This window comes from Branchiostoma floridae, chromosome 9, assembly GCF_000003815.2.
Source record: "Branchiostoma floridae strain S238N-H82 chromosome 9, Bfl_VNyyK, whole genome shotgun sequence".
Lineage (NCBI taxonomy): Eukaryota > Metazoa > Chordata > Leptocardii > Amphioxiformes > Branchiostomatidae > Branchiostoma > Branchiostoma floridae.
This window is the reverse complement of record NC_049987.1, coordinates 20,534,293-20,559,453: the sequence shown is the minus strand read 5'-3', so window position 1 is coordinate 20,559,453 and position 25,161 is coordinate 20,534,293. Positions and strand designations below refer to the sequence as shown.

Genomic DNA, 25,161 nt, shown 5'->3' with positions numbered 1-25,161 from the left:
GAACGCTTGTTGTAAATGTATTGATTGTACCATCCGTAACGAGGTGTCTGGCAATAAAATGTTTGTTTTGCGTTCGTTCTTTTCAAGATACTGACTGAAGTCTTTTGTTCTCACTAAGCCTTCTAATTCGTGTATTTCGCCTGTATTGTGGTACAAGAGTGGCCACCTTGTCCCAAAATAGAGGCAAAAGACTTGAATACAGGCTTTTAGAGCGAAAGTCTCGCGTATATCTAATAATTACTAGTCATGGTTCCACATCGTGTTCTATAAATGTATGAATATAGCTGTCAGTAATTAGTTTTATTTCCGTAAAATGATATTTTCTGACCAATATAATGTGTACCTGACCTTTGTTACATTTCAAATATTTTGTGTATATCATTATGAAGTGCAATCATTCTACTCTGAGCAAGTTACCTTAGTTTATTTTTTACTTCTTGTAATATTGCAAATATAAGTCTCTTGTTCTCACTTTAACCTTTTTTCCGTGTATTTTGCGGCCTTTCTCGAACAAGAGTGGCCGCCTTGTCCCAGAATGGAAGCAAAATACAGTCAAACCCTCCCAAGACGACCACCCGGGGGACCGTAAAAAAGCGGTCGATTTGGACAGGTGGTCGCTGAGAAGAGTATCGACTCAAAACATGCCCGATGCAAAGTGTAAATGGTTTCCGTTGTGTTTAGTGGCAAATAGCAAGCACACTGCACGCACGCAAAGAAGCGAGGTCTTTACTGTCAAATACAACACGCACACTGTAAACTGTAAATTTAACCCCAAAATCCGACACAAACTGCCCGATTTCGGCACAAAATCGCGCTAGTTATCATAAAAAATCGATGAAAACCTCAATCTTGAAAATGATGTGGTCGTTATGGGTCTCAATTTGGGCCGGTCGCGGTCGCGTTGGCCAGGTGGTCGTTGAGAAAAGGTCGCTTAATGCTTACGTCAATGGGAAAATAAATCGGGACCGAGAAAAAGCGGTCGAAATGGCCAGGTGGTCGCTGAGAAGAGGTGGTCGCTCGGGCAGGTTTGACTGTACATAGATACGGGCTTTGAGAGCAAAATTCTTATTCGTCCGAGTCTCACTCTAAGGGCATATATATAGAGATGTAATAAATTTGCTGGTAGAAATCCTGTGACTTTGATATTGCAATTGCGGTAAGACATTGTGCATCTTGTAAACAAACAAAAAATGTGCTTGTATTTTTCTGTCAGTGATGTATAATTTAGTTACTTTTGTTAATTATCTTAGGAACTGAATAATAAGAAATAGATAATAGAGATGAATATAACTGCTCTCCAACTGTTTGTAAATGTCGACTTTGGTCCCCTATGGCGTATGAACTTAGCACTACTGCAGAAATTTTTTTAAAAACGTTTACATGCTAACGTTATAGTCTTGATTTTTTTCTTGGTAGATAGCTTACGATAATATCTGATGTAAGTTTGAGACCCCTATCAGCTTTCTGTGGAACTGCAGTGGTATTTGTGTGAAATCAATTAAAGGAAGGTAACTCAAGAAAGAAACTACGAATTTCTATCATATGCGTCAAGATAAAAAAATATTGTACAAGGCATACAAGTACTAATGTCGTAAAATGCCAAAGTTGATTTCACAGACAAATGCATTTATTTGTAAATATATATGATATATGAAATAATCACGTAGATGTTTGAATATTGATGCAACAAAACTTTAAAGACATTTTGTACGGTTAAGTATTCAAAAAAATTCATATAGATTCAAAGTCTCATATTCAACTATCTTATTCAATCTTTTGTGAAACAATTATAACAATTGTGGCTTTGATATTCTTTCATTGAAAACAATTCAAAATTCTTTCTAGTATTGTCAAAAACCCCTTGTGGTGACTTGGAATGGACTCGATTATATCAGGTATTTAAACCACAAAATGCCGCCAGCGTTCTCCAGGGCAGAAGTTAAGATGACCATATCTCAAAATCTGTTCCTTTGCATGTTTCACGCTTGTTTGGAATATGTTGTGCCACATTTTGCACTTTTAGACAAATTTACACAGCCAGGCTCATGTTCACACCTATACTACCGGCTTAGAGAAAATATGGCACACAACAGTTTTGTAGAAAGTTTTAAAACACACAAAAGTTTCGCAGAAAGTTTGAATTTATGATAGAACTGTGCTTTCTGTCACTAGGAAACTAGTGTAATATAACATTGAACAAATAATTGCCCTCTAGACGCTCTTCAGTCAGAATTACACTCGCCTATAACGTGTCTGATTACTCCAAGGTTATGGAAACCCTGCAACATGGCGAACTCTTCCTCCATCTTGTGCCAGGGACCATAATATCCTTGGTCATAGTAGTGGTAAGAGACGTTCCTGTTGTTGTATGTTGTCAGGGGGTAGTACCCGTACATGGAGATCCTGTCACAGAAAGTCGAGGCCAGGGCGAAGGTGTTCAGGCCCGTGGACGGGAGTTTCCAACGTTTTCCGGCAAGTTTGCAGTACAAACTGGAAAAAGAGAATGTACCATCGAACAGTCAGCTATTGTATCGGAAATGACATACGAGGCTCTTGCATTTCAAGTTCACCCAGAAAAAAACTCGTGGGAGGAGGGTGTTTGTTAACAGGTAATTTTCCATTTTTCTTCCGGCGATGTCCAACGAATTTTTTTACAACTTTATATCCTTCAAAATTTGATTCTACGAAGCTGCTCAAGTAAAAAAAGGATTTCATTCACTATTAATCGACAAATGATGGCACTGGGTGATACCTCAAGACAAAGCTCACATTAGTCCTCAATGACAAAAAATTATTCATGAAAATAAAAGATGCGCAAAGTAAGAATAAGTATAAACAAGGAGGTTATATTCAGATAACCTCCTTGGTATAAACATATCCGTTTTGTATAGATGAAATTCGTTAAACGCTCTTTCAAATCATTTATGTGGGCATAGACTTATAAGACTCATTAAACAATGTAATAGGACTTTAAACTGTACCACTGTTAGATACGTTGTCTGACCCTCGTCCCTCATGACCTCGATGAAAAGCGGCTGCAGGTCGATTTGAACTTTAATGAATAAACAAAGTTCAAACAAACAAAACGAAACAGAGGTCGCCAAAGTGCCGCAGCTTCAGTTAAGTGAGAAAACCCCATACAATATTTTTTTCAAGGACTTACCGTTTGTTTTCCATTGCAGACTGGTGCGAGAACGCTAGTGTAACGGGGATTTTGTTGTCTCTGATGACTCGATCTATGGCCTTGAGTTTACTGTATTCGGACCATCTACCCACTGCAGAAAGGGAATAACTAAATATCATCCCTGGCGACTCACTCAGTCGGGTAAGGATAGCTCTTCTCGCAGTCTCGTTTTCTGATCCTAAGTTGGTGAAGATCTCGCACACTTTTGCATAGTTTATCGTTGTGAGGTCGGTCTTCTTCCCAACATCGTTGGCGTACGGGGCAGTTGGCGGGAGGTTGTTCCGAATGACGAAGTCGTGAGCGTCTATCTCCGCACCACAGCCGCTGTTCAGCAGTATCCCTCCGTTCCCTACCACTGCGCATGTCCGATAATGATTGACGTGTGTGTGCGTGACGTCACAGGGCACCCCTGCAGAGTTGAGACGTGTGAATGTTGCCGGGTTGCACTTCTCCAAAAAGACGTCGATGTCATCGAAATCAATGATGTTCTTTTTTGGGTCGAAATACTCTCGTGTGATGTTTCTGTGTGGAAACATGTACAGGTCTGCAAATATTCATCTATCAAACACATACTGTAGTGTTAGGGGTGGGAGTAAAAAAGTAATGCCATTCTGGTTTTATAACAGGCTCATCCAATGAGGTCCTTTAGAGTTCGAAATACAATGTATTACGGAAAATCTTCGGGTGACTCCCTTTACCTTTGTCGTGTCAATAAAGTTCTCTATAAAGTTGTGTAATAACTTACTGGATTAGATGAATTCGTTCCATGTTGAAGTGGCCGTGCACCGTGCCCGTGGCTCGGTTCTGAGACTCGAGTGCTAACCGGATTGTAGGATGAACAGCGCATGGGCCCCACATGAACACGGCAAGCTTGAACATGCCTGTCCATTTGTCCATCACCACCAGTAGCACGGTCGTGACAACAAACGCCAGGCACAGGACAGACTGTCTTTTCGTGACCATGACTGAGCAGCACTCTGAGAGGAAATGGGAAAAAACGTTCAATATCATGTATGGTCCTTGCATCTTGATAATTATAATAGCCAATTCATGCCTTGTCGGGCTAAGTACATGCATATAATGAGATATAGTATGGATTTTCAATCTAGGCTTCATTGTACGCTAAAATTCTGGAGCCAGCTACGCTTAAAGGGGCATTCCACTCCACACGGGAGTGCTATTTTCCGATAGATATTAATTATAGGAAGTAATAAATGCATACTACTTCACATTATACGATAAAGTACCCAGTTGCTCCACGTGCCTCAATCTTCTATTAAACTCCCCAAGTACCCTCTTATTGAATTAATATTATGGCTGAATACAATGCAAAACCTTCAGGTAAGGTTACAAAACTAATTTCAGGATCGCTAAGAAATCTCGTTTTGTTATGTGTTCTTTGCTATCTTATGAGCGATTTGCCTTCTCGGTGTGCTTAGCGATCCTCATTTATTCCGAAAATATGCACGATAAACAAAGTGTCTATGTGTGTAGGGAATGCATGGGTACCGAGTAGGGTCTGCATGGGTTTAGTGAGTGTCATATTGTTTTACAAAACACACATCGCGAAATTCATCCCAAGGTGAATTCCACAAAATTCGGCTGATTATGTATTCATTGACACATTATCTATCTCCAAAGACCGACACATCTATTTGGAGAATACCCCCAGGTCCTACAACAGGATAAAGTAGGAGATATAAGCTGACTATGTTGATTAATACTGTCCACGATTTGAAATTGCGAATTGGGCAAGTACGTGGTGTTTCTGACGCTGGAGCTTGGTGCACGGTCAAAGGGCGTGGAAAGATCCAATACTGAAGTCAACGGTTTTCAAAACATGTGTTGATTCGATCCTATAAATGTACCGGCTACGGTGATGACTCTTGGACTCTATCGAAAACGTCATGTGAGCACTTCGATGGAAACTTTACTATGATTAGCCTTAATATTTCATTGAAAGGCCCAAAGATTCAACGGTACGGTAATATTGGCGGTACTAAATATCTAAAAGGCTGTGCCTTCCAGACTTTGGCGCGTAGAACGCCGCAACATTATTATCCTGTTAGCTTCAATTAGTTAAACACCCGAGTGGGGTCCATTTGGACCCCAGGCGTAAATTTTTATGTACCATTTGAACATTTTTTATCTGACGAAAAAATCCTTCCGTGACTTTGTCAGCCAATATCTTCTATACATTCTCCTAAGTTTTTATGAAGATCGGTACAATACTGTGGAAGCTATAAAGAAATTCCGTGATCAGTACGTCTGGGGTCCAAACGGACCCCAGCCAAAAAGTGCAGGTTTTGAAACAAACGTTTGAGTCTAACTCCGTAACTACTTATCCTATCACCACCAAACTTTCAGAGGATAATAAACATGTAACACTAAATCACAATAAAAACTTCTGTGTCATCATCATATAATATGACGAAATTATGACGTCATTTAGTTTATAAGGGCGGCCATCTTGGATTTTGACTAATGACGTCATGAAATTAGCATAAATTATAAATTTTGAATCATGAAAATAGCATGAAACTTCATAGAATTTTATTGTTTTAAGAAAACAAGCATGGTTTACCAAAAAAACCTTGTTTAAATCGAAATTGGAAATTTTTTTTAAAAATATGCCTGTCAGAATTCCGTTGCCATGGCAACCCTAAATAATGATAAATTTACTTTATTGACAAAAATATTTTGCTAACAATATTTTGTGATATATTACTAAGTTTCGTAGTTTTAGCACCAGCCGTTCATGAGTTATGCGACATAAAGCTTGCTGAGGGCCTCAAAATTCCCCTCTCTGGTCAGAATGGGTTTAGAGCAAAACATGGTCCTTCTGATCTTTTGCATAAATTATGATAATGAGGTGGAATTAGCAGCACCTTAACATGTCAAAATATTCCTCTTACATTGACGCTGTTTCCAAGGCTTAAGTGGCCACTCAAGATGTACAACATTTCTGTGTCAACAGTTGACCAGATCGACAGAAAGGCCAACGCCTACTTCCGACGGTGGTTAGGTGTGCCGAGATGTCTCTCATCTGTCGCTCTGTATGGCAAGAACAAGCTCAACCTTCCTTTCTCGTCAATTGCAGAAGATTTCAAGTTAGAAAAGGTCCGACTGGTGTTGGAATTGGAGGGCTCTCAGGACCCTTCAGTGAGAGCAGCAAACCAAGGCCTTAGCACCGGAAAGAAATGGAGTGCAAGTACCTCCATAAGTCAAGCCATCAGTAGACAACAACACAAAGACCTGGTGGGATCAGTCCAAGTGGGGCGAGCAGGTTTTGGCTGGGGCAAGAGAGACCAAAGGTGGAAAAGTGCGAACCCCAGGGAAAGGAGACAGTTGGTTATCCAAGAGGTTAAGAGGATGGAGGAGGAGAGGCGGAGAGTAACAGCAGTCGGCCAGAGCCAACAGGGAGCCTGGCTCAACTGGGAAGGCGCAGTGGAGAGGAGGCTCACGTGGAGCGATCTGTGGAGCATGCAGAATGCTAGGTTGAGTTTCCTCCTCCGCTCAGTGTATGATGTCCTCCCCAGCCCCTACAACCTCACACGTTGGTATAAGAATGAGGAGTCTTGTCAACTGTGCGGCCAAGCCCAAGCTGACCTGAAACACATTCTATCTAACTGCAAAATTGCCTTACAACAGGGTCGTTACACATGGAGGCATAACAAGGTGCTCAGGCTAATTGCAGTGATGCTGGAGGAGGTGAGGAAGAAAGCCAAAGGTGCTACTGCACGAACACAACCAATCCAGTTTGTAAGGGAGGGCCAGAAGCCCAAATCAGCAGACAGCAACAACATCAACACTGGCGGCGGCCCACTGAGTAGAGGGAAATGGGAAATGGCAGTAGATCTTGATAGACAACTCCGTTTTCCAAGTACAATTTGTGTCACACAGTTGAGACCCGATTTGGTTCTGTGGTCAGAGGACCAGAAGTCTGTGCTGATTATAGAACTCACCGTTCCATGGGAAGAGAATATTCAAGAGGCCTACGAGAGGAAGAAACTAAAATACGAAGAGTTAGCTGATCAATGTAAACAACAAGGGTGGAGAAGCAGAGTCTACCCAGTCGAGGTCGGAACCAGAGGGTTTGCAGGAACATCCCTCCTACGCTTGTGTAGGGATCTACAGATACAGGGGAAGTTACAGTCTCAGTTTGTCAGGCAGGTGACTGAAGAGGCAGAAAGAAGCAGCTTTTTCCTGTGGATTAAAAGGAAGGACAAGTGTTGGAAGAAAGCCGTCCAGAAGTGAGGCACCAGTGCCGGAAGCAGGTGGGAGACGTCCCCCCTGCTGTCCCGCCGCCCGGAAACGTATCAGTAGCAAAGGGGACGAAACGTTGAGGAAGGGCGGAGACTGACTGAGGATCCGGCATTGGTGCCCCAGCAGAGTGCTGAGAAGCACATACAGTTTAGCAGGTTAGTCTACCTGTATTCTCTATTACGAAGCCATGTATGCAAAATGATCACCGATAGGAATTGGGACTGAGATGTTATGAACAAAACATTTTGGGGTCCGTTTGGACCCCACTCGGTCATTTTAGTCGCAAAAAAAGGTCGGGTGCTTGAGGGTTGTATCTTGATCTTTCTGCATATGTCTGTTATGATCTTTCTGCATATGTCTGTTATGTCTGTTATCAGTGACCTGTACCTAGCCCGTCGAGGCATGAATGTACAATAAAGGTCTGTCATTCATTCATTCATTATAAGTTAGTGTCTACCAGACTCCGGGTCGCTGGAAACCAGTAGAAATTTCAAATAGAACAAATAGAGGAGTAAGCCGACCAGAGGACTATAGCCGGCTTGGGAACAGCCTGCGACGTCTACGGGTTTCCAGCGACCCGGAGTCTGGTATATTAAAGTTCTGCGTTCCTGCCCGGAAGAATAGCGTTACACAACATTAATAGTACTTGTGGCCAAGTGACCGAGGCCAAATTACCGGCAGACCGTACAACAGTAGTATGTGTACGGACAAATTTATCATTAGAGTACGTAGATTACTGTACGTAGCGGTAACTGAGAATTTACAGTTGACTTGTGTCGTGCCCTTCAGTTAAATGAAGTCCGTACGTACTTTACAGTACGTACTTGGATGCCGGTGTGACAGCGATCTCGCCCCCCCCCCGTGATCTCGCCCCCCCCCCCCGTGATCTCGCCCCCCGGGGGCGAAATCACTAGCGATCTGGCCCCCCGGGACGACATCGCTAGCGATCTCGCCCTCCCCGGCTAGTGATCTCGCCCCCCTATCTCGCCCCCCTTTAGCGATTTCGCCCCCCCCCCCAAAAAACGGGTTTACATAACATTTTAGAAGTAGATTGGTATAAATCACAAAATGCAGTTTCAGAATGATATAAGTACACAAGTCTGATACATAACTCCATACATAGTATTATATTAACGTAATTACATGTTGATAACTAAGACAGTTGAAGTTGTTTCGGACAAGGAGGGTTGGGTCCCTTGTATTCCCATTATTGCATATACTTGAGTCTCGACATAAGATGTATTTCATTGTATTCACCTGTCCTCAAGCAACGTACATGTACATATCTCCAATATGAAGCCTCTACCATGAATTGACCACAAAAAAGTATGAAATGTCTTTCTTAGTTATGTAGATAAGGTATTCATTAGAATATCGCACATTTTGTTATATGCACCTAGCCTATGGGTATCTTCACCTCCAATATGACTGTTTTTCTAGTATTTAGAAACTCTATCAGGTGTTTTACCCGTGTTTCTTAAGACTGGTACTTTACCAGTGTTTTTGTAGCATTTCGCAACAGGTATATGAACTTGCGCGTAGTTAGTGTTTATAATGAGAAACTATTATTCACTTGTGTTTTTGTTAGTGCTTTGGAAATGTTTCCTGCACAAGATAGAAAATACTGTGACAAATTAAAAACATGCAGCTGACTTATTTCGTACCGTAGATGGTGTTGATTTATACGTTCGCGATAGCTGTGTCTTTTTCCTCAAAAAAAGTGTCTTTTTCATTTCAATGGCTTGTTTGCATCGAACCATATAGTATCGACTTTCGAGGTATAACATCTTCAGGTAAAAAGGTGCCATATAGGTGCCAGGTAACACACCATATACGTTACTCCCCAGGTGCAGTATAGTACCAGGTAGCGAGCCTAATATGTAGTAGCCAGTTGCTCTTGAGAACCCTCCGAGACGCAATGTTCTTAAGGGGGACGAAAAAACTAGTGGGTAAGGGGGGGGGGGTGAAAACGCTAAAGGGGGGCGAAAACACTAGTGATCTCGCCCCTCGGGGGGGGGGCGAGATCGCTGTCACACCGGTACAACTCAGAAACTACTCAGAAACGTTAAAACTAGCTAAATTTAGATCGTACCAATAGATAACATTACGAAAACAGTCACGTACGTAACGTTAACTAACGTTACATTGTAATTTTTGTTTCAGCAGTTCATCTAACTTTGTCCTAATTTTCTGGACACATGCACTTTGGTAGGGAGAGCTAAACTTGATTATGTTCTGTGTAGTCAATCCATATTGAAGTATTTTGGACTGGTCTATCTTCTTCCTTATCAGGGTTTTTTTCGATGTACACACACCTAATGATCATCGAGTTTCAAAAATGGCCGCCGTTGACTCCCAAGTTATGCGCACATGTGCATAGTTTGTGCTTTTCTGGATATTCATGTTTATAAAAGGCTTCATCCTTCGTAAATATGCCCAGAAATTTGAGTAGTTGTGCCCTCGGTTGTGTCTGAGTGAGACCGAGAACTTTTGTTCACGTTTAACTGCTGCGGTACTGCAAACCAAGCAAATGTAGAGTCAGGTTACAGGTAACATTTGCTTTTGAACTTTGCCCAAAGATTTCACGATTTAGTGATGGTTACACAATTACGAAGAAAAGACAACTATCTGAACGGCTTGTCAACGATGTTTGGCATACGCATCAAGCAATGATATTTGACATGTGCTTTAAGTTAAAGCAAAAATGACAAAAAAAACTCACCTCTGGTGTGTCCGTTTCCGTGTAGAATTTCCGCCTCCAGTTCAGTGCACAAAGTTGTCGTAGTCGAGTAGTTGTCGAGAGGTGCACGTGACGTACCTTAAATTTGTTTGCATTTCTCGGCCATGGCTTTTCTGCCAGAAAGTCTGAGTTAATGAGGAATGCTTTTGTTGTTGTTGCATTCGCCTAGGTCATGTTTCGAGTGCTGTTTGTGGGTCCCCCCAGCGGTACAAGCGGACGGATAAAGTAAAGTAACAATTAAAGTTTGTAGGTCTGTTTGTTGTGCACAGCATGACTGGAAGAGCTGAGGATGGATATTTGTGTTTGTAATGATATTTTCCAGACTCCTGTTAGTGGGTAGGTAAGAGGCGGGTAAGCAAAATTCCAGTCACAGTCCGGACTTTTGATTGAGTTATGCATCATGCCATTACGTTTTTTTCCAGAGCTCATGCTACATGCAAGTTTCACCCGCATTGTATCACTAGACCAAGGACGCTATTGTTACATTTGCACGTACGTACATCCGTGAATAGTTCAGTTAATCACTGTGTGACCAAGGAGGTTAAATGATATAACGAGGTATTTGTACTCAAACAAGTTTCAATTTTTCCCAGCCGACGTTTAGGTCACCGTCTGTCACCTTGATCAGGACAATACTAGAACTAACTGGTTCCTTCCCACAATGTAGCTAGGTGTTGCTGTTTCAACCATTCCAGTCATAACCGGCTGTAAACTTTAAAACCGCGCATTACATGTACATATATGTTTTATTTTTTATGTTATCATTTTTGTCTGATTTTTAGAACAATCAATTGCTCTCATCCAGGTGTACGGTGTGGACCCGGACGTATTTATTTATTCGGCTTTCCAGAAATGTTCTGAGAGGATCGATCCGGCAACAGGAAAATAGATTTTCTCTACCAGGCCGGATCCTCTAATGTATGGTAGCATTTCATTAGATGATTGACCTATTTAATAGCACCACCTGTCAGGTTACGGTAAGACACATTTCCAAACATGGCTCAACCAAGTCAGCTTTTGAAATATAAGTATTTTCACCGTCTCGAGTACGCATGCACAGCGACAGGAATGAGTAATATGTCAAAGGTGAAGGGCCCTGAGTAATAAACAAATCACGTCTGGACATTGTTATGGAAATCGAGATACAAACGGAGATATAGACGGAGAATATTAATTTTTCGGTTCGCCGGGAACTCGGCAAAGGGCGATGTCCATGAACACTTTTTATAACTTACATTACTTAAAAAATAAGCAATTTGGGGGCTATTTTGACAACAAATGTACATGTTTTGCTCCTATGCCCTTGTGCTAAAGCCAAATAACCTAAAATTTGGTATGAGGGTGTGTAGGACTTGTGCCCAAAGTACGTACTTAGTTTTTTTAATAGTAGTGAACGATAGTCTTTTGTTCTTTCTTGAAGCTTTATTTCGTGATTTTGCGGCCATTCTTGTACAAGAGTGGCCACCTTGTTCCAGAATGGTAGCAACATTCTTTTTCGTCTGCCTCAAATAACTTCTGAGTATATGGATATGTAATAAATTTGCTTGGATATTGTTGTGTCTTTGAGATAGAACTTGTCAGTTGAGTAACAAATTGTGCACCTTGTACACAGAAATGGGTATTGAATAAACAGTTTTAATCTAGGTGTGTTCCTGTTATCTAGCATTGAATTTTTGATGGTAGATAGCTTATGATAAGAAGTGGTATAGGTTTGGGACCCCTAGCAGGTTTTGATAGAACTGCAGGGGCGTTTATGTAAACTGATTCATGGAGGATAACTAGACTAAGAAACGACGAATTTCTATGATATTTCTATAATCAAAAAAAATATCGTAAAAAGGATAGTAATGTCGTAAAATGACAAAGTTGATTTCACAGTCAAAGAAAAAATGTAAAAGAATAAAAATGAAGACTATTGTTCGGCATGCCATACACTTAGATTTTATAATGAAGGCAACTTTTTTTTTGCAAAACGCTTTATTCGTACGCTCACATCAGTTTTGAGCTTCCCAGAGGATGACATCATATAATCGAATCAACATGGCCTAGCTAACACTAAAACCACAAGTGGCTGTGTCCAGATTAGTATAGGGAAAACAATGAACAGTATCAAGGCTTACAGAAGCTAACACAAGCACTAAGAATATGTCTAACTTTTAAAACGCCGTCTTTTGCAATTACACGTCCTGTTCCGACGTTATGTTGAAGACATTTGAAAGTAGGGTTTGATCCAGAATTTTGGGGCGTGTGTACTGTATGGTGCTTTTGACTATATCTGTACCATTTTTCACCATCGGCCTGTGCACATGTTTCTTTTTCAAAACGTATTCCCAGTCCTGCCATTCCATTTTCAGCTTTAGGCACAAGTGCGGATCTATATCAAACTGATCGTGCCAAGCTGTTCTCGGAATTGTCTGCCTTCCCGCTGCATTGTTAACTTCCCACGTAGAAACTGGCGTCACATTTGCCTTGGTACAGTTTGTCGTCATTGACTGCAGTACGTTTTCAAAATGGCGCACCTCTTGGTGAAAATCGTTGTTCTCATCTTGAATTTTCTGCCAAAGCGTCGCATTGAAATAATCATATAAAATATAATCCACATTGCTCCAGCGACGATGAGCCTCAACTAAACTTGCATTTTCCGTTGTTGGTTTTCTGTACTCCTTCAGATTTTTGGGACTAACATTATACAGAATGTCTTTCAACGTCCAGCACATCATCCGCCTCAACAATACAAGTGATTCGCTGAAGTGCTCTAGAATAAGAACCAAATCAATTTCTCTGGCTATCTTTTGGACAAACTCATCGACAGAGGATCGGTCATCAAAAAGTCCTGGAGGGAATCCAAGATCGTACGCCATGAAGTTCTTGGAAAGGGTGTAAGGTGCTTTTGACTTTGTGACGTAAGGAATTTGGTATTTTTCGGGATCCTTCAGGAACGAAGCAACAGGGTCTACTCCTTTCAATTCAGGGAACCTTTTGGCAAGGCCATACCCGTTGAAAACAGATCTGAGTTGAGCTAGTGGATGTCTAAGAATGGCGATGTAGACAGTATCGGGAGGCATGATATGATCTAACAACTTCCTATGATAGACAGTGTGATCAACTAGAACGTTAAATGTGCCGTCCGCCGACGGAATGAAGTCTTCTCGTTTTAAGATGTTGGGCCAGCCGACCTCACTATTGATCTTCATAGGAAGAACGAAGGTCAGGTTGTGTTCGTAGCCGAAGCGTTGGAAGATGCAGGTTGCTGTTGTTCCTCCTGCTTTGTGTACCTTCACGAACACGAAGTTTTGCTTGACGTCACAGATTTCTTCACCACGTGTGCCGGAAAATTTCCTGTTAATGAATTTTAAAGGAAATTGTTCACTACTACATGTAATATTTTCTGATGCGTTATCTTATCTTCTCTACTTGTTTATTACTGATACGTGTAATACATATAGAAAGTTTATTTGCAAGTTCATTCCCGGAGGCATATTGCAAGTACATGGTGGAAACCTCGGAGACATATATGACAGTGATATAATATGAATATTACACCAGGACTTAGAATTTTAAAAACAATACACTCTATCTAGATCAGGATATCTGCACTCGACATGAGGGGGATACAGACACAGTCACGCTTGGGACAGTTTGATTTGGGGAACCTTGCCTTCGAGCTACAAACTTCATGAATATATTAATGAAGCGCAAGTTACAGTACCTGTTGGGCATCTTGTGAGGTGGCGCCCAGTTTGAACTCGGCATGCTGTTCTCATACATGTTTGTGGAAATAAAGCCGATCCCAACGAAGACGAGGAAACCCAAAAAAGTGCAGCCCCAAAACGCCGTAGTCATTCTCGAGCTCGCCATGTGTGTCACCATGTCTGCAACTTTGATGATCCTATATTTAGAAAAGACCGTTAGATTATTGCAGTTCCAGAGCAAGCTGCTAGGCTTTTTGGGGGGAGGGGGTAAACACACCACGCCTTCCTTTCGTCACAAGCTATCTGTCACTGAAAAAAATCAAGACCATAGCACGTCCAGGTCAAAAGATACAAAAAAATAACAGAAGTTCTGTGGCTGAGTCTCTATGTGCTATCTTTGTAGCGGATAATTTAACCTCCTTGGGCAGATTGACTGTGACTACATGATACTGGCTATGCTCACTTCGTCTCAACTGAATTCTCCTGAACCGAGAGCCTGTTTTACCGCCGGACAGAAAAATAGAAATAGAAATTTCTAACGTTACATGACATGTGCAAATAAAATGACTATTTACAGTACCAAGTCGTTTTTTTTATAGAACTGAAAGACATTTACGTCGTATCTTCCCCCATTTTCTGCATCAAGTGCATGTTGACCATTTCTGGAGGGTAATTGTCTTTAGAAATTAGGTGAAAATTAGTGGACGCAAAGGTTAATGTCCTCCACAAAATTCACTTGCTGTGTTGTGATAGGTATAAATAACCTCCGGTAGCATGCCTGGATATGCCTGACTCCTTATGCCTCAGACCAGAGGACATAGCTAGATTGTACCAATAGATAACGAAACCAGTCATGTAAAAAACGTTACATTATACTTTTTATTCCTTTGTCCCATATTATTTTCTGGACACATACACTTTGGGGAGATCAGAGCTAAACCTAATTTTTCTGTGTAGTCAGTCTATGCGCTAGCACAGTAAAGTATTTCTTCCTAACCCGTGTTTTTTTCTCGCTGTACCTACTGATTTTCAACGATGGCCGTTCTTGCGTCCAAAGTTATGAGCACAATGTATAGTTTAAGCAAGGGCGGTACAACGTCGGACCCGTGGTTTGAGCTTTGTTTATTCATATTTATAAAAGGCCTCATCATCATTCGTAAATATTCCCCGAAATTTGAGTAGCTGTTCCCTCAGCTTAGACTCCCTTGCAGTCTTCGGAACGGGGCTGGGGTGTTTTTTTTGGGGGGGGGGGGGGCGATTTTCAAGGTTGGGTATGTTCTCTTGTGCCGGGAAAGGGAGTTTGCCGAGAAAAGGAGTTTGCTGTGGAACCCAGCCCCGTTCCGAAGACTGCAATTAAGGGAGTCTACCCTCGGCTGTGGTAAAGGTACAAGTAACGTTACGCTACCTAGTTACATGCCTTGCACTTAAACTTCTTTGCCCCAAGCTTTTTCGATTTTTTGGCCATGGAAGTTCTATGATAACTCATTTACGAAGACGGCTAGTCAATGATGTTTCAAGCTAAGAGCGTAAATATGCCCCAAATTTGAGTAGTTGTGCCCTTGGCTGTGGTAAAAGTACAAGTAACGTTACGCTAGCTAGTTACATGCCTTGCTTTTAAACTTCTTTGCCCCAAGCTTTTACGACTTAGTTGAAGTCCTATGATTACTCATTGACGAAGACGGGTTGTCAATGATGTTTGACATAAGCTTCAAGCTGAGAGCGAAAATGACAACAACAAAAAACTCACATATGGTGTTACCGTGTAGCATTCCCGCCTCCAGTTCAGTGCAAATTGTCATAGTGATGACGTATTCACCTTGTTTGTGTTTTTTTTGTTCCAGAAGTCAAGGAAAGCGTGTGTTAGGAATGTTGTTGTTGTTGTTGTTGCATTCGCCAAGATGTTAATGTTTTGGGTGCCGTCTTAGGCTTAGGTCACATTTCCAAACCGGGGCCAGGCTGGGATATTTTAAGAAACGAAAAATTAAAATGTATCCTTAGAAATGTGCACAAATCATGCCAATGAATCTTATTTTGACATTTTGTGTATTTGTATATCTTTTATATCATTAGCTTTGCTCCCAAAGGCTACTCGGCCGGGCCCTGGTTTTGAAATGTGACCTAATCCTTACAATTAGGGCTTGTCTTCTGTGGACAGCATGGTTCGAGAAACTGAGGGTGATATTTTACCGACACCTACTTGGTTCGCGTACATAGGGATCAGAAAAACGATGTTCGATGACGAGCGACTTTATTATGGTACTGCAGCAGAACTTCCGATATGAAACTCATAATATGGTCATGATCTTTACATGGTAAATATGTTTTGAGGCAGAGACAAAGTGCTGTAAGTTTATTTTCAACTGCAGGACCCGATTTTGTTACAGACTTTGGACGAGAATAACTCAAGAAGGGATGCTGGATCGTCATGATATTTGGTATGTAGGTAGCTTCAGTAATGCTTGGCATAATGCACGCAAAGAAAGCAAATAAATGTGCAGAGCCGTACGAAACAAATCACTATTCGGGATTGGGAATAAACGTCGGCGAGTGTCACCTGGCTCGGGTTGCACTACATGTGGTATCAAACTTCAGCAAACTTAACATTCTGAGACAACACGAGACAGCACACATTTAAGTCAATTAATTGTTCAAGGTGCACAGTCACGGTAGGTGGTGTTGCATCAGATGACGTATCTAATACCAGTGTTTAGCTGTTTTATACTTGCTTAATCATTACAGATCACCCTATAGTCTGTAAACTACCTGCCTCTTTTTGTCAAGTCACTGGGTGAAGTAAAACGGGTGTGTGTTTGTTTTTGGGGGGGGGGGGGTTAGTCGGGTCGACATCGCTGTAACACCGGTTGAATAACGTGAGATCACAGCACAAAAACTTAAAAGAGGGCAGTAGACACATTAATATTCTATCATGTATACAAATACAAAGGTTAAGTGTAGGTTCAAGACAAGCAAAGTTTGGCATAGAAAGTCATTAACAGGTCCGTACAAGAGCGCCACCAATGCCATTGCGGATTTCATGAAAAATACAAGCCCGGAAACTAACAGTTCCAAGGAACGGTGACATAATTTTGTGACCTCTTCGTAGGCAGAAGTACACGTTCAAACACTGGAGTTCCCCATTTGATCATTACCTTCGCCAAGAAGGTTATGTTTTGGTTACAAAATTTTTGTGTGTCCCAGTATGTAGGTTAATCTCATATAACTCGGGCAGCGTTCGGTATACCAAGGTTTTGTACGAAAATGGTTCACCTGGCACTTTCTGTCGCCGTGAGTGCAGAGGGGCGAGTGTGTGCGTGTGTGTATTTCCGGACAAGATAACTTTTGACGCTGTGGATAGTTATTTAGGGGTTTGGAAAACGACGGTTCGATAATGGGTGTCCTGGCGACAAGTTGTGGTACTGCAGCGGAGCGTCGAAGTTGGTGTTAAAGTTATCCTCAAGTGGCAGGTTCACGATTTTTGGCTAGTGGATACGTCTTTGGGCAGGGAGTAAGTCGTGTAAGTTTGCATTATTTTTGGTATGAACATACCTTAGGTTATGATTAAAATCCTGAAATGTATTATATGAAAATCTGGGCTTCATCTAAACAATTAATGAAGAAAAGGAATATTTCAATTGAACCTCAGATGTTGACCTATTTTCTGGGACACTCCAAGCCTCCTGGTTAGCAGCTGTATGCCATATGTGTACAGTTGGTGACAGGTTTGCCCCAGGTATGTTATTTTGCCTGCCACGATGTTTATTTGTTTGCGGATGAGAAGGGCCACTAATCTTTGTCCCAGTCTCATTATCACCAGGAAGTGCTAATTTGGAGAGTTTTATCCTAGAAATACAGGCAAAGTTGTTCCTGTATTAAGTACCTACCAGAAGTAAACGGCTGCATGAAACTGCGCATATAACGGTTGAAAATTCCCTTTTGTCCATCCCAACTGATTTCCAGTGTCAAAGTGATTAAAGCTTATTCATAAACAAGGCCAAGCCACCACGCTTTCACTTTTCCATGCCAAGTAAGGATCAACAAAATAAGGAGGAAAACACACATTCACGGTAGGTGCCTTAATACACGAGTAAGACCTATTAATTTAAAAGTCTTTGATAAGGGCATTATCCATAATAAGCCTTGATTGTTTGGTAAAGGTATGTGTTTCGTGGAACTATAGTTTGTAATCAGATCTATTTGGACAAGTGTAATCGTCCCGGAACGTACTCATACACCTTGGTTGACGATGCATTGACTTGTAACGGTATTCTTCTGTGGTTCACTGATGCCCTTTGTCGGACTTGCAGATAAGGCATTCGCTACTGATGTCCTATAGGCCCCGTATCATGACAGAGCAGGAAGTAGCTACAGGTATGTGTAACTTGAGTAACCGGATTAACCTGTGCATTATCTAGTCTGCAGTGCCACAAGTTAACATTCTTTCCACGCAAGGGCTTAGAACTTCAAGGAACCCAAGCTGCCTTGGTATCAGAACACCACCAAACCGGATATGATCGTGTTCATTTTTATAATAGGCCTCATCCTTCGTAAATATTTCCGTCGGTTCTGTCTAAGTGAGGCCGAGAACTTTTTTCAGGATTAACTGCGGTACTGCAAACTAAACAAATGTCGCGTCAGGTACAGATAACGTTTTGCTATCTTGACGGGGGCCGCCCTAAGATGCTTCCTGCCCTAAGATGCCACAGACTTTTTGCTGATCGTATTATGCATAAGTACGCCGTGTTTGTTGCCACTGACTATGATGATTAGAAAGGTAAATAAACCAAGTCCAAACAAACAACTGTTTTTTTTCCATTAAAAAATATTTACACATATTCACTTCCCTTTTTTTTGCAGGCAGAATTTTCACAATAATGTTGGTAACGCCGAATCACTGTGGTCACCTGTTACTAGGTATTGGTGGCTCGTGTCCCTAAATATACAACCTGTACAAAACAGTCACACAACTGTCATACACATATGAAATAAAGCTTCTCAAAACACTACACACTATTGGTCTTCAAATGTTTGTTGAGTAGAAGACCGGCCATAGAAAAACAACATAAGCATCACCGTCGTTGTTTGGCCAGGGAGTGTGGCCCCGAAGGTGGCAGACGAGCGAACGCCCAAAAGATTTGTTACTCTAACAATGATTCGTACCGTGCATAAAAATGAAACTTCACAGATTGGTGTCGAATATGTTTCCCAATACGTTCACAGAGTTTTTTTGTGATTTTGGCGTTGTCGTTTTTCGTAATGATTTTGTTAGTCGGACCGCAGCATTCAGTGCATTTCGCCCATTTCCCATGAAAACACGACCTGGATTGTGATAGATTGAGCCCTCCTCGCTGGAGACAAGAAGCACACACAATCACAATTCTACTGTCAAATGAAAGCTAATATCGTTTAGCTTTAAGTAGAATTTTTATTTATGTTTCTCTAAATTGGTCACCAGGCAGATTCCGAAGAGAGCAAATTACACAAGCGTGGCAAGTTAGGGCGCACTGTCTAACGCAGCTCAAAATCGGAAGTTATATTCACGATAACGTCCTCGGTGTTTGCCAGTTGTAACGCGGAGGGTGAAGGGTTCATGAACCGTATGAATGCATTCCTTATCCAAGTATGGTCTTTAGATGAATGTGTTAAAAATTCATTGATCTAAACTTGACCACTTTTTGGCAACTAGTGATGGAGCACCGTGAGTTCGAGTGCGTAAAAAAGCGTAACATCTTAGGGCGGCCCCCGTTAGTTACACACGTCTTGCTTTTTAAACGTCTTTGCCCCAAGCTTTCCCTACCTTGTGGCAGTTCTACGATTACTCCTTTGCGAAGAAAAGATCATTAACTTTCTCAAAGGCTTGTCACTGATGTTTGACATATGCTTCAAGCTGAGAGCAAAAATGATCAAACAAAACTCACCTATGGTGTTCCCGTGTAGTATTCCCGCCTCAAGCGCCAGGTACAGATAACGTTTTGCTACCTTAGTTACACGTCTTGCTTTTTAAACGTCTTTGTCCCAAGCTTTCCCTACCTTGTGGCAGTTCTACGATTACTCCTTTGCGAAGAAAAGACCATTAAATTTTTCAACGGCTTGTCACTGATGTTTGATCATTTTTGCTTGAGCAAAAATGATCAAACAAAACTCACCTATGGTGTTCCCGTGTAGTATTCCCGCCTCAAGCGTCAGGTACAGATAACGTTTCTCTCGGCTATCTTAGTTACACGTCTTGCGTCTTTAACCCCAAGCTTTCCCTACTTAAAACCTTTGAAAATCCTTCTTTTCTTTGGAAATTTTTGCCCAACCTTGAAGGTTTTTTTTTGTTAGAAGTGACAGGTAGGGTCTGATCTTTCCTAATTTGGTCAAAATTTCTTCAGTTAACAGTAGGGACAGATCTGAGTTGTTGGGTCCTGCGGATGGCAGTAAAACTGGGTCAAAGGTGTAAGGTTTGTTTTCTTTTGTCAGCTGTGCTGCGTGAACGAGCCGAACAACCCCCTGTTTTCTTTGCATGTTTCTCAAGTATTCCCTTGTGACTAACTGCTGGAGAAGAATTTTTAAGATTGAAATAAAGGTAAGTACTTTTACAAGGACTTGTTTCACTGTCTCTTATGCTAGGTTTAAATGGGAGCAAGCAACGTTGATGTCTGAACTGTACTGGGGATGCCAAATGGGCAGAATTCATGTTTTCTACAATTAAAAGTTAAGAGGGGAGAGTTCTAAGACAACAAAATATTAAAGCTTTCTGACATTCGATGAGCAGAAATAGACAAAAATATTAGCCCAACTGAGTAGCATATGTTCGATTGGCAAAGATTCACGGAATTATGCATAAATTAGTCCGCGCGTGCGCAGTTGTATCATTCCTTTGGAGGGTGAAATTTCTCGAGAAGGGATTGACGGATCGTCATGATATTTGGAATGTAGATAGCTTCGGATATGCCTTCTGTAATTAAGGACTATCAATGCAAATCAGGGGCTAATTTGCATAATTAATGAGGACAGTTTATTAATCCACATCATTTCATAATAGGACACTCAAACATGACTAATGTAACTCAAACATGACTTATGTAACTGAAATATAGAGAAATATCGACAGACACCCATCGTACAAATTGTTACCTAGTTTGCACAATTCATGAGAAAGTGTTATAATAGCATAATGTCAAAGGATGAGAATTTAATTCTTGCGACATTTGGCATTATAATGGTAAGCTGCAAAAACTGCAAACTGGAGTTTAGTAGAAAATGCCCCTTGCTAAGACTTTTATATTCATATGAGCATTTTGTTATTTAGATAGAGAAGATATGATTTATGCAAAAGAGGACCTCATTTGTGGAATCAATGAGAAACATTTACAATAGGTCACTCCTCACTCATAAGAAAGTCAAACCTCCTTTCTTGTTGTCAGCAAGGCCCTACAAACATTAATCGCGTAAAATGCATATTCATACAGTCAGGCGAATGGATAGAACACGAAAAGTAAAGCACACCAACACCAACAATCATTCATACTTCTAAACAATAAAACCGTCGCCATGGCAATAATTTTCGCATCAGTTTTTGGGCTTCCTGGAAGATGACATCCATATAGCTTACAGAAACACAATCACTAAGAATATCTAACTTTTAAAACGCTGTCTTTTGTCATTGCACGTCCTGTTCGTACGTCATGTTGAAGACATTTGAAAGTAGGGTTTGATCCAGAATTTTCAGACGGTTGAATTGTATAGCGCTTCTGACTGTATCTGAACCGTTTTTCACCATCAGCTTGTGTTTCTTTTTCAAAACGTATTCCCAGTCCTGCCATTCCATTCTCAGCTTTAGGCACAAGTGCGGATCTATATCAAACTGATCGTGCCAAGCTGTTCTCGGAATTGTCTGCCTTCCCGCTGCATTGTTAACTTCCCACGTAGTAACTAGCGTTACATTTGGTACCTTCTTGATTGCTGCCCTAGCTCTACGAGTGACCAGTCTCTTCTGAACTTCGAATTCCAGGATTGCCTTGGTACAGTATGTGGTCATTGACTGCAGTACGTTTTCAAAATGGCGCACCTCTTGGTGAAAATCGTTGTCCTCGTCTTGAATTTTCTGCCAAAGCGTCGCATTGAAATGATCATACAAAAAATAATCCACATTGCTCCAGCGACGATGAGCCTCAACTAAACTTGCATTTTCTGTTGTAGGTTTTGTATATTTCCGTAGATTTTTGGGACTAACGTTATACAGAATGTCTTTTAACTTCCAGCACATCATCCGCCTCAACAATACAAGCGATTCGCTGAAGTGCTCTAAAATAAGAACCAAATCAATTTCTCTAGCTATCTTTTGAACAAACTCATCGACAGAGGATCGGTCATCAAAAAGTCCTGGAGGGAATCCAAGATCGTACGCCATGAAGTTCTTGGAAAGGGTGTGAGGTGCTTTTGACCGGGCAACGAGAGGAATTTGGTATTTTTCGGGATCCTTCAGGAACGAAGCAACAGGGTCTACTCGAGCTCCTTTCAATTCAGGGAACCTTTTGGCAAGGCCATACCAGTTGAAAACAGATCTGAGTTGAGCTAGTGGATGTCTAAGAATGGCGATGTAGACAGTATCGGGAGGCATGATGTGATCTAACAACTTCCTATGATAGACAGTGTGATCAACTAGAAGGTTAAATGTGCCGTCCGCCGACGGAATGAAGTCTTCTCGTTTGAAGATGTTGGGCCAGCCGATGTCACTCTTGATATTCATTGGAAGAACGAAGGTCAGGTTGTGTTCGTAGCCGAAGCGTTGGAAGATGCAGGTTGCTGTTGTTCCTCCTGCTTTGTGTACCTTCACGAACACGAAGTTTTGCTTGACGTCACAGATTTCTTCACCACGTGTGCCGGAAAATTTCCTGTTAATGAATTATGAAGGAAATTGGTCACTAGTAATACTTTCTGATGCGTTTCCGAACAGTCGTTATCTCATCTTCTTTACTTGTTTATTACTGATACATGTAATACATATAGAAAGTTTATTTGCAAGTTCATGTTCGGAGGCTAATTGCAAGTACATGGTGGAAACATAGGAGACATACATTTCAGTGATAAACATTAGTGTAAAAAGTGGCTAGATCTACTCAAATCCTTGTGTTAATTATTTCTAAACGGGTTTAGGTTGACTTCTTTTTTTGGAAGCAGACTCTGAGTAAGGTGATATAATATGAATATTACACCAGGACTTAGAATTTAAAAAAATACACTCTATCTAGATCAGGATATCTGCACTCGACATGAGGGGGATACAGACACAGTCACGCTTGGGACAGTTTGATTTGGGGAACCTTGCCTTCGAGCTACAAACTTCATGACTATATTAATGAAGCGCAAGTTACAGTACCTGTTGGGCATCTTGTGAGGTGGCGCCCAGTTTGAACTCGGCATGCTGTCCTCATACATGTTTGTGGAAATGAAGCCGATCCCAACGAAGACGAGGAAACCCAAAAAAGTGCAGCCCCAAAACGCCGTAGTCATTCGCGAGCTCGCCATGTGAGTCACCATGTCTGCAACTTTGATGATCCTATATTTAGAAAATACCGTTAGATTATTGCAGTTCCAGAGCAAGCTGCCGGCTTTTGTTTGGGGGGGGGGGGGGGATGTGTTGTTGCTTGAGCAAAAATGATCAAACAAAACTCACCTATGGTGTTCCCGTGTAGTATTCCCGCCTCAAGCGCCAGGTACAGATAACGTTTTGCTACCTTAGTTACACGTCTTGCTTTTTAAACGTCTTTGCCCCAAGCTTTCCCTACCTTGTGGCAGTTCTATGATTACTCCTTTGCGAAGAAAAGACCACTGACTTTCTCAACGGCTTGTTACTGATGTTTGATCATTTTTGCTTGAGCAAAAATGATCAAACAAAACTCACCTATGGTGTTCCCGTGTAGTATTCCCGCCTCAAGTGTCAGGTACAGATAACGTTTCTCTCGGCTATCTTAGTTACACGTCTTGCGTCTTTAACCCCAAGCTTTCCCTACTTAGAACCTTTGAAAATCCTTCTTTTCTTTGGAAATTTTTGCCCAACCTTGAAGGTTTTCTTTTTGTTAGAAGTGACAGGTAGGGTTTGATCTTTCCTATTTTGGTCAAAATTTCTTCAGTTAACAGTAGGGACAGATCTGAGTTATTGGGTCCTGCGGATGGCAGTAAAACTGGGTCAAAGGTGTAAGGTTTGTTTTCTTTTGTCAGCTGTGCTGGGTGAACGAGCCGAACAACCCTCTGTTTTCTTTGCATGTTTCTCAAGTATTCCCTTGTGACTAACTGCTGGAGAAGAATTTTTAAGATTGAAATAAAGGTAAGCACTTTTACAAGGACTTGTTTCACTGTCTCTTATGCTAGGTTTCAATGGGAGCAAGCAACGTTGATGTCTGACCTGTACTGGGGATGCCAAATGGGCAGAATTCATGTTTTTTACACTTAAAAGTTAAGAGGGGAGAGTTCTACGACACACAACAAAATATTAAAGCTTTCTGACATTCAATGAGCATATGACAGCAATCAATCAAACAGGTGTCTGTAAGGGCCAGGGTGGGCATCGCAAGCCTAGCTGGGAGCATAGTGGCTAAGGCAGGGCAGCAGAGTAACAACATTTTTTTTTATAATTTAGGGCAATCCTATAAACTTGAGCAGGTTTCTCCAAGAATCTCAGACTTTATCCAGGCAGAGAATAGGATTCACTTTTCTGAGCTACCATGCCGCAGAGGAACAAAGTCAGCGAAAAGCGTCAGAGCGTCAGGTTCAAGATGTGCGACACACCATGGAACCAAGGTGAGAAGATCCCTCATGCTGAACGGGCAGATCCACCAACCAACCATAGGCCGACAGAAGAACAGTACAATCTCACGGTCAACACAGACAGAGATGGAGAACCAATAGGCCAGCTGCTCCACAATACCAGGGAAATAGGGGTGATTTCTCAAATTATTACATCGGTAATGAAAAAAGCTACCACGAAAAAAAGAACCCAAGGATCAAACACGTTCTAACCATAAAATGCATATGACTATCAACCACGCAAAATGTGAACAGTATGCTATATCAAACCAACCTCAGTACTGGAAACACAAAGCCCGAACGAGATGGCGTATTCCGACGAGGACAACATCTGCTTGACGATATTCAATTAACTCAAGGCTTAATGTGCGATCATAACGAAGACCTGAACCACTTTACCGGACGGCGTAGGGGTGAAAAAAACTGAAATTATTACATCCATGATAAAAACAGCTACCACGAAAAAAAAGAACGTGCGTCATTTCGCAACG

The 25,161-nt window shown here is 41.5% G+C and overlaps 3 protein-coding genes across 5 annotated transcripts; 1 reads left to right on the top strand and 2 right to left on the bottom strand.

Moving 5' to 3' along the window:
• Positions 1-1,605: 1,605 nt before the first annotated feature.
• Positions 1,606-4,382, bottom strand: LOC118422558 (alpha-2,8-sialyltransferase 8B-like). Its single transcript, XM_035830187.1, has 3 exons — positions 3,930-4,382; positions 3,164-3,706; positions 1,606-2,490 (listed from the first exon to the last, which is right to left on the bottom strand). The coding sequence occupies exons 1-3, from the start codon at positions 4,298-4,300 to the stop codon at positions 2,223-2,225; spliced, it is 1,182 nt and encodes a 393-aa protein (XP_035686080.1). The 5' UTR covers positions 4,301-4,382; the 3' UTR covers positions 1,606-2,222.
• A 1,754-nt stretch (positions 4,383-6,136) lies between these two features.
• On the top strand, positions 6,137-7,441 carry LOC118422272. Its single transcript, XM_035829791.1, has one exon. The coding sequence runs from the start codon at positions 6,137-6,139 to the stop codon at positions 7,439-7,441; it is 1,305 nt and encodes a 434-aa protein (XP_035685684.1).
• A 4,720-nt stretch (positions 7,442-12,161) lies between these two features.
• LOC118422557 (galactosylceramide sulfotransferase-like) lies at positions 12,162-25,099 on the bottom strand. Of its 3 annotated transcripts, none has more exons than XM_035830184.1 (5): positions 23,541-25,099; positions 23,244-23,423; positions 20,026-22,758; positions 13,900-14,079; positions 12,162-13,529 (listed from the first exon to the last, which is right to left on the bottom strand). In XM_035830184.1, the coding sequence occupies exons 2-3, from the start codon at positions 23,402-23,404 to the stop codon at positions 21,525-21,527; spliced, it is 1,395 nt and encodes a 464-aa protein (XP_035686077.1). In that variant the 5' UTR covers positions 23,405-23,423; positions 23,541-25,099; the 3' UTR covers positions 12,162-13,529; positions 13,900-14,079; positions 20,026-21,524. The 3 variants fall into 3 exon arrangements, with proteins under 3 accessions (XP_035686077.1, XP_035686078.1, XP_035686079.1); XM_035830185.1 differs by having other exon boundaries at positions 23,769-25,099; XM_035830186.1 differs by lacking the exons at positions 20,026-22,758; positions 23,244-23,423; positions 23,541-25,099 and adding an exon at positions 19,798-20,019.
• Positions 25,100-25,161: the final 62 nt, after the last annotated feature.